We start from the raw sequence: 9912 nt of genomic DNA, 5'->3' as shown, positions 1-9912 counted from the left end.
ATACACAACGGTCAGGAAAGGAGTCTGCAGATCCCTCAACTGCCTTCCGCCCCCTAGTCAAGGTCTATCACACCCCGAATTTCGATAGAATTCGGAAAAACAATATTTGTTCCCGACTCTTCGATCTTCGAGGTGTGACGCACTCTCAACTCCCAAAAACCTATAAACAGTTTAAACATGCGGAAAATTTAAAAACCAATAAAAATTTTAACTTAAACAAAAGTCTTCTTCATTACAAAAATTTACAAATAAGATTAGGTTATAAATATCTTTTCAATAACTCTTTATTTAAAATTACAAATGAAAATATAAATAACATTGTCTCAACTGAAAATCTATATCACCTCAAGGGAAAACAAAACCTATCTTGAAATGCAACGCTAACGCAAACCACAAGCAGCAACCAACCTTCTTCAACACTAAACCTGTCAAGACTTATCAACTATGTTCATTTAATGAACACACCCGATAAGCAAACATGCAAATCGGGTCAGCATTATAAAAATGCTGGTGTGAATAGCCCTAAAATACAATATATATCTATACATATATTTACACACTAAATAAGGCAATTAGTTCCTCCACCGAGGCACTTTAACATCCAACGAATAATACAACATCCTTAAGTACCATAATTAAGGCAGGTAGTTCCTCCACTGAGGCGCCTTAGCTTTCCGACAATAATACAAAGGCATTTAGTTCCTCCACGAGATGCCTTAGGTTCTAACTAAACTAATAACCAGCCAAGCATATTCTATACTTACCGCATTTCATGCTCAATTACAGAGTGGGTCGTCTCTGCACAAGTAATTAGTTTGACCCACCCTTATGCAAAACCATATACAAATCATCTGTCTAAAGATATATCATTAACCAACATATTACCATAATTATATTATTTAAGGCTTTCTTTGCGTGTCCCTAAAATCACGTCCTATCTATGTCTTACCTAGTTTCCCTGGCTATCACAATCGCTTCCCAACGCCGAACATATACATCCACATGCCTCCCCTCACATAATGAACCACTCCGTGCGTAACTACCCTGAGCGGGATGACGCACACCAGGTAACCCTCACATGAAAGCCATTATGTGAGTACTGCCACTTTTCGGCATAAAATATTGCACGTCTCGTTCTAATTTTGCGAACGGAATAATCAACCCACTATTCGGCTACGCCAGAAGGGCCATTCAGATTCACTGAAACGCCAGAAGGGCGAATCGTATCACATACGCCCCTCGCTAGGGCCAAATCACATGAGTTGTGGTAGCTAGGTTCTAGGACTTTCATTACGTAATTTATTCAAGTGTCATACCTTTATATATCAGAATAATCATTTCACTATATCCCGTGCATGTCAAATACATTATTGCACTAAACCAAATATATTTAGAATTATCTTAATACATCTCATAACAACTTTCATTCTTTCACGTGCCAATATATTATTGCACTAAGCAACAATCCCATGGGAAAATATCCACACATACTATACTACCTCATAGTAGCATCTCACATATATAATAATGGCGCGTTTATATCCATTTCTCAAAGATATTGCATTTAATAGATATCCTAACATATGATATCATTTAACATAACAGCAATTTCCACACACCACTTAATGTCACAATTTCTCCAAACGTACTGCCTAACATTTTTATAGCGTTTTAGGAATATTATGTCTCCTAAGATTTCAATCTCGTCACGTGTCAAAAATACACAACCTCAACGTCAAATCTTTCTTAGATAATGACTAACCAATTATGCAGGCTTCTGCACTATTTTAACATTTGATTTGTCCATACAATTTACAACATAAAACGTAGCACAATTATATAGTCAAAAGTCCACAATCAAAGCCCGAAACCAAATCTTAAAAGTCTAAATATTTAAAGACCCCATTGGATCTATTTTAATTTATATGGACTGGCCCAACATAACAATAGAACTGGCCCAAACAACTAATGAAATTGGCCCAAATAAACACAACTTAGTTCCGGCCCACAGGTTCACAAAAATTACTTAAGCCCACAACAAAACTTAGAAACCGGCCCAAGAAAACTAATTAGTTTTTGGCCCAAACAACTTAACCTGAATCGGGCCCAACCTAAACCAAAGAAACTGGCCCAAAACAAAACAAATAGAAATGAAACTGGCCCAACAACCAAAATTAGATTTCGTCCCAGCAACCATCTAAGCCGAAGCCCAAGAAAGACCACCAGGTCGTCTTCTTCACCGCCTTCCAAAGAAATTCCCACCACCACCGCACCGCCTTCGCCACCAACTCTCCTCTTCATCATATCGGTTTTGACCCAAATCAAAAACCCTATAACTTTAATAAAACCAAAATCTCTAATTAGTTAAATCAAACCCCTTCCTCCAAAGTAGATCTGGACCGTCCGCCATTAATGGCTTCTACCACCTTTGACAGCCCCCACCCAATCCAACAATCACTCAAACCTCAACAACCAACAATCCATTCAAAAACACAACAACAAAAATAGTTCAACTAAATATTTACTGGCGGTTTTCTCCAGCCGCCATTAACACTTTTACAGAGCATCAGCAGAGCTTGAACAGCCCCACTCCTCTCCAACACTCAATCACCCCAAACCAAACATCAAACCAACACTCCACAACCAATACACCAAGAGGAATTTAAAACCACAACAAAAAGTAAAAAAAAAACTAGGCAGGACGATTTCTGTCTCCTGGGCTTCCACCACCATTAACGGGCCCAATCAAGCTTCTTCGACAGTTCAATTAAAGATTCCGATATTCAACAAAGTTTAATAATATGACAGGCACGACGTCGAATAAAACAGGATAATGAGCAGTATCAATAGGTAGAAACCTTAGACAGTATATACCAATACACGGAAAACAATAGATTCGGTGGAATAGCAAAAATAGCTACTCACCTTAATTAACAGCTCAACGAATCTCTCCTAGTCTGAATCGTCACGCTCCAACGCTCTAGCCAACAAGCTTTTATCTCTGCCTCCATTTTTTTTATTTTATTTTTATCTTTTAAACCCTATTCTCTAGAAAAATATGAATATATACTTGGGTTTGAAAACCAAGCCCAACACAGACTCGGGCCCAGAAATCAGGCCCACATATCCCAAATCCAAATCCAGCAAATTTTAAATAAATAATTAAATTAATTAATTAATAAATAGATAAATATGTATTTTAAATACGGGCATTACAAGGTCCGCAGCCATACCATCAATATCAATGACTCGGCCTTGGAGAATTCGGCGGTCGCCTCCTCCCTATTCTATGGGTCCCACCTTCCTAAGGACATGGCATACGCGGAAGAGGGCTCATTTGACCAACATCGGACCTCTTTCTACACTGGCTGGGAGAAGGTGCACTCCCATTCTATCTTCCTCTCAGTTTTTATCTTCCATCTAGGTTGTGTTAACTTCTCTCTCTTTCTTAGGTGAGCCTGGATATCTCTTACATGATTCGCGGACTGTTCGGCGCCCAGTCCAAGGTAGAATCCCTAGAGGCTGAAGTCCTTCGCCTAGAGGCACTAAAGGAGACCTGCGCTCAACTCAAACAAGACCTGGAGGCTGCAGCTCTGGATAAGGTCAAGGCTCAGGATGAACTCAGGGGGGCTGAGGCTTCATCAGGCCTACATAGACCGCGGCCAATGATCGCCTAAGTAACCCGGTGAGAGACTCCTTCAAAGAACACACCGCCACGGCCACCCTCTCCGAGAAGACAAGGATGCCACCGTGGCTCTTCTAACACAACATGAGTCGGACATAGATAAACTTCAAGAGCGCTTTAAATCCCTGGCAGACAAGTGGGTGGCCAAAAAGATCAAGGAAGAGCATGACCGCCTTATCAAAGAAGGTCAACTCCTTCCTGAACAGCCTGCCCCTATTGAGGAGTTCGTAGTTACACTGGTCCCCGAGGTCCCCGACCACCCTACCGATGCTCTGGAGTCTGGCACTCTGCCTGTCATCGTGGCTGAGGTTATTGATGCAGCTGTGGATGCGGCTATCAGTGACGCCACGAATGCAGTAATTGCCAAAGATGCTTAACTGTTGCAACTCTTGTAATTTTGCTTCATTTTGCTACTGTATATCCTCTATCAACAATGGTGTATTTTCCTAAGTTTAAGGAGTGTCCAATTTTTTACTCTCAATCAATGATTCGTCTTTCTTCCTTGACAAACTCTCACATGTATCCCTCCTGGATATGTTTTGTGGGCTTTCAAGCCCTTTCCTGCCTAGGTCATATTATTGTCCTCTTTTGGGGAAGCAACTCCCCTTGTTCCCCGTACTCCTGCTCAACTCGGACGTCATGTCCGCGAAAAGGGCAACCTACTTTGCCCCCAGTTTGTTGTAGACCTCATGTCCGAGGAGGGACAACTCATCTTGTCCTTGATAGAGATTTGGGAATCTCTTTCGCGAACAGGCAACTCAGCTTGCCCTTAGTTCACTTTGGACCTTACGTCCGCGAAGGGCTCATCCCTCTCGCTGCCTCCACTCTGAAGCGAAATCAAAACTCAAAGCAACATTGTCCACTCAAAAGTGCTATGGTTTTATATATTTAAAAATAGTTCATGTAGTTGATAACAGCTTCATATTACATTCAATAGTGAAACTTTTTCAACAATCTCACATTCCAAGGTCTCTCTACCAATTTTCCTTCCATGGTTTGTAACTTGTATGTGCCTGCCCTTCCAACGACGACCACAGCATAGGGTCCCTCCCAATTTGAACCCAGTTTCCCCTCACTCGCTTTCTTGGCGCTGGGGGTCACTCTGCGAAGCACCAGGTCTCCCACTTTGAATCTCTGTAGCTTAACCCTTTTGTTGTACTGCCTTTGGAGGCGGCGGTGATACTCTTCCAGCCTTATGCGCACTGTGTCCCTTCTTTCTTCGGCCAAATTCATATCCCTGGACAGAATGCCCCAGTTTGACCCATCTTCGACAGCTCTGGTTCGGGTGGTAGCTGCCACCATTTTTGATGGTATCACTGCCTCTATGCCATATACCAACGAAAAATGAGTCTCCCTAGTGGTTGTCCTTGGTGTAGTTCGATAAGCCCACAACACATGGTTCAATTCGTCGGCCCACGCCCCTTTTTTATCCTCCAACTTCCTCTTGAGATTGCTAAGTATGGTTTTATTGGAGGATTCAGCCTGTCCATTGCCCTCGGGGTTGCATGGGGCTGAGAATCCCTGTTTCACATGATAGGCTTGTAAAAACTCCTTCACCTTAGAGCCTGTGAACTGGGTTCCGTTGTCCGCGATAATAGCATAGGGCAGCCCAAACCGGCATATTATGTTCTCCCATAGGAATTTAACCACTTGCACCTCTTTTACCTGCTGCAGTGGCACGGCCTCAATCCATTTTGTAAAATAATCGGTAGCAGCCAACATGGATCTCCTTTTACCACTGGCCATGGGCAGCGGTCCTACTATATCGAGAGCTCACATCACGAACGGCCAAGGACTAGACACATTGTGCAGCAGCTCAGCTGGGGCAAATATCAACTGAGAAAACGTCTAACATTTCTCATATTTTTTGGCAAACTCCACAGCATCTCTCTTCATGTGAGGCCAAAAGTATCATTGCGTTAATAGTCGATGGGTCATTGACCTGCCCGCTGAATGGCTCCCACAATCTCCCCCGTGCAACTCCGATAGCACCTCTTGCGCCAGCCTCGGCCCCAGACATTTCAGTAAAGGCCCGTTGAAATTCTTCCTGTACAATTCCCTTCCCATCAGTGTATACCTCTATGAAGCCTGTTCCAGTCTTTTCTTCTCTTTCTTCTCACTCACCTCATGCCCAGACAAGAATTGCTTGATAGGCTCCATCCATCCTCCATCTTCTTCCGCGATATTCAGTATCTCCGTAGGTTCCTCGATACTTGGTCTGTCCAACCTCCTTACTTTGATAATCCTCTCCTCCAATCCTGGCATGGTTGCGGCTACATAGGCCAGAGCATCTGCATGACGGTTCTCTCCGTGTCTCAAATGTACAAATCTGATCCGTGTGAACTTCGCAGCCACCCTATGTAAGACTTCCAAATATTTCGCCATTCGAGGACATCTCGCTGCAAATCCGCCATTCGCTTGACACACCACCAGATTCGAGTCTGAGTATACGGTAAGTTCCTTTACGCCCACATCCTCAGCCATCCTCAAGCTCGTAATCACCGCCTCATATTCCGCCTCATTATTTGATGCTGCGAATCCCAGCTTCATTGTTTGTTCCAGCCTATTGTTTTTCGGCGTAACCAGCACCACACCTATTCCGCTGCCTGCATCTGTCACCAATCCATCCGCAAACACCCTCCAACCATTCCTCTCATCCCACGAGTTTAAGTGGTCCTGTTCCTCTTCTCGTTCAGGTTCCAGGACCATCTCTTCCCCCCAAGTAGGATCTTCTGCACGAAACTCTGCCAAGAACTCTGCCACCACCTGAGCTTTCTCTGCCATCCTGATTTGATATTGGATTTCATATGAACTCAGCATCACGGCCCATTTCAGCATTCTTCCGGACTTTTAAGCTTTCAAAGCTTGTTTGAGGGGTAAATTTGTCACCACGATCACTGCATGAGCTTCAAAATATGGTTTCAGCTTCAGGGCTGAGAATATTAATGCCAGAACATACTTCTCCACTCGGTTGTACCTAGTCTCCACATCTAATAAAGTTTTACTCTGGAAATACATCGACTTTTCCATTTTATCCACAACACGGATGAGGACCGAGCTGATTGCATACTCCATAACCCCCATATACAAATACAATTTCTCTCCTAGTTCGGACCGCGACAACAGAGGCGCTTCTCCGAGATATCTTTTTAACTCCTGAAACGTTTTCTCGCACTCTGCTATCCATGCAAAATCTGTGGTGCTTCTCAGTAACCTATACAGCGGCCTACACTTATCAGATGATTTTGAAATTAATCTATTTAGGGCCGCGACTCTACCTACCAATCGCTGCACCTCTTTCACCGTCTGAGGTGATGGCATTTCCACCAAGGACCTTATCTGTTTGGGATTAGCCTCTATCCCCCGCTGCGTCACAATGTACCCGAGGAATTTCCCCGTGATGACTCCGAACGTGCATTTCTCTGGATTGAGTTTCAAATTGTGCACTCGTAGTATCCTGAATGTCTCCCGCAGCCCTTCCAAGTGCTCTTCCTCTGACATGCTCTTCTCCATCATATTGTCTATGTATATCTCGATTCTCTTTCGAATTTTGTTCTCGAACATTTTCTCCCCCAACCGTTAGAAGGTGGCTCCTGCATTTTTTAACCCAAATGACATTCTCGTATAGCAGTATGTACCCCCCTCCACCACGAAAGACGTCTTTTCCTGGTCTGGTCCATACATTGCAACCTGATTGTATCCCATAGATGCATCCATAAATGAAAACATTTTGAACCCCGCGATCCTGTCCACCAACTCATCTACTAACGGCATAGGATAGCTGTCCTTGGGGCACTCCAAGTTTACATCCGTAAAATCAACACACATTCGAACCTTGCCATTTTTCTTTGGAACCGCGACTACATTGGACAGCAAGTCCGTGAATTCTACCTCCATGATGATTCCCGCTCCTTTCAGCCTAGCAACCTCCTCCCGGATCTCTTCCGCATACTTAGGCCTCACACTCCTCATCTTCTGTCTTACTAGTTTTGCATCCTCCCTCATATGCAGTCGGTGACATGCGAAATTAGGGTCCAGCCCTGTGATATCCTCTATCCCCCATGCAAACACATCCCTATTCTCTAACAAACACTGTACCAACTTACTCTTCCACTCCTCCATCAAGTTAGACCCTATGAATGTAAATTTCTCTTCTTCGCCCGCCCCCAGATTCACTACCTCGATCTCATCTAAAGTCTTCGGTCCCATTATTACCTCTGCCTCCCCCTCCACAGCCCCGCACTGTAATTGCTATGATTGCCTCTTCCTGGGGTTCAATGATTCTCCTCCAGGTCCACAGACCATCCTTTTAATGGTATCCTAATGAATATTCTTAGATGCCACCTGATCTCCGCGGACTTCATACATTCCCATTGAGGTGGGGAATCGAATAACTTGGTAATAGGTCGAAGGCACCGCTTTCATTTTATGGATCCACCTCCTTCCTAGGATCGCGTTGTATTGGGAGTTGGAATTGACCACCATAAATCGAGAGAAAATAGTTATAGGCCCTGTTGTCACTAGTAACAAAAGCTCTCCCATAGGCTCCGTGACACTCCCATTAAACCCATACAAATTGGACCACGGCAGCCTGAGTTGCCCCGGGTCGATCCTCATTTCATCCCAAGCTCCCCTAAACAGGAAGTCCACCGCACTGCCACAATCAATCAGTACCCTTTTGACCATGTAATTGCCCATCGCCACAGTGATGACCAACGCATCTTCATGAGGCATATAACCGGCTCGGAGGTCCACACTAGAAAATACAATCCTGTCTTCCCCGTCCATTGTCCCTGAACTATATCGCGGTCCTCTGGTCGCCTCATTGATCTGCTGAATACTTGTTGTCCTTCTTACCTTGTCTCTGTAGGCGTTGTGACTCAAAAGTTCTCTACTAAAAATAGCATTAATGGTTCCCAATATTCTCCCTGGAGCTGGCACCTGCTCCTCATTTGGGGCCTCCGCTATAAATTCTCTCATCATTCCCTTCTTTATCAACCTCTAGACCAACCATTTCAACGCATAACAATCATTAGTTTCATGATTGCGCACCTGGTGGTACACACAGTACGGCTTGTTCAGCATCTCGACAGGGACGCTTCGCGGTCCCTCATACCCCTACACGTTCTTGATCAACGGTAATATCTCACTTAACGGCCTGTTTAAAGGCGTATGTTCAAGCTCGCGGTATGGCTTCCTTTCCCTCTGTTCCCTTCGCGCTATCTCTCTACTCCTTTCCGGACGCGATGGCTGTCTGCGATACCTTCCATTGCCTCTGTCCGCCGACTCCATCTTTCTGCGATCCCCTTCTTTCTCCACAGATGACACTGCCTTCGTTGACCTCTTAGAATCCTCTGCATTGTGTCTTCGTATCTAATGTACTTCTCTACCAGCAGATATAACTCATGCAAGGTCGCAATCTCATTCTTTGCGACGGACTGATGGACCCCTGTTCCCGACCGCAGGCCTCTTTCGATCGCTATCACTGCCGTCCTTTCATCTAAATTCTCCACCTTCAATGTCTCGGCCTTGAAGCAGCACAGATACTCCTTGACAGATTCCGCAGACCTTTATCTAACATTGAACAAGGCCGCGATGTCCACAACCCGCCTCTTTTGATGTATAAAATGATCTATAAACGCCTGCTCCAACTCTTGGAAATTGGTTATACTCTTCGAAGGCAACCGATAATACCAATCCAAAGCTCCCCCTTTCAAGCTGGCCGGAAACATCATGCATCACAACCCATCATACCGCGACTCTTGCCAGAGTGGCATCTGTTGCCTAAAATGATGAATGTGATTTGTTAGGTCTCCTGTACCATCGTATCTTTCAAATTAACCTTGGCTGATTGAACCGTTTCGGCACCTCCGAAGCCCATATCGCATCCGCCAGATTGTTGCGGTTTAGCCCAGCCACCACCTGACTGGCCGCGCCCGTTTGGGTTTTCGCCTGTAGAAGATTCGCCTCCTGGTCGTTGTTTATCATTTCCTGTACTTGCTCCATTGTAAGGCCCGCTACTGGATTTTCTACGAGACCCGGACCCTCTTCTTCATTGTCAGACTCCTCACTTGCTTCCGCTCTCCCCTCCTCCTCCGCCATTTCTCTTTCTTTCCTTAGTGCATCATTCTCCTCTCTCAATCTCGCGATTTCTTCCTGCATTAGTCGTGTCTCCTCCGAGGCCGTTCCCGCGTCTGTTTCCTCTCGCTGATCTCCCCTTTCGCTGC

At 44.7% G+C, this 9912-nt stretch overlaps 2 protein-coding genes across 2 annotated transcripts; both read right to left on the bottom strand.

Annotated features, from left to right (window-relative positions):
* Window positions 1-5764: 5764 nt before the first annotated feature.
* LOC147514610 (uncharacterized) lies at window positions 5765-6469 on the bottom strand. The gene has a single exon (XM_086592630.1). It carries the CDS (start codon window positions 6467-6469, stop codon window positions 5765-5767), a length of 705 nt encoding a protein of 234 aa, XP_086448756.1.
* Window positions 6470-8005: 1536 nt separating this feature from the next.
* On the bottom strand, window positions 8006-8665 carry LOC147514609 (uncharacterized). The gene has a single exon (XM_086592629.1). It carries the CDS (start codon window positions 8663-8665, stop codon window positions 8006-8008), a length of 660 nt encoding a protein of 219 aa, XP_086448755.1.
* Between the last annotated feature and the right edge of the window lie 1247 nt (window positions 8666-9912).

This window comes from Coptis chinensis, chromosome 2, assembly GCF_015680905.1.
Source record: "Coptis chinensis isolate HL-2020 chromosome 2, ASM1568090v1, whole genome shotgun sequence".
Lineage (NCBI taxonomy): Eukaryota > Viridiplantae > Streptophyta > Magnoliopsida > Ranunculales > Ranunculaceae > Coptis > Coptis chinensis.
Note: the sequence above shows the minus strand (reverse complement) of the source record. Positions and strands in the feature narration are given on the sequence as shown.

Bases quoted from the DNA above. Each gene is read 5' to 3' on its own strand.
- LOC147514610 (XM_086592630.1), bottom strand. From the start codon at position 6,469: ATGGCAGAGAAAGCTCAGGTGGTGGCAGAGTTCTTGGCAGAGTTTCGT.
- LOC147514609 (XM_086592629.1), bottom strand. From the start codon at position 8,665: ATGAGAGAATTTATAGCGGAGGCCCCAAATGAGGAGCAGGTGCCAGCT.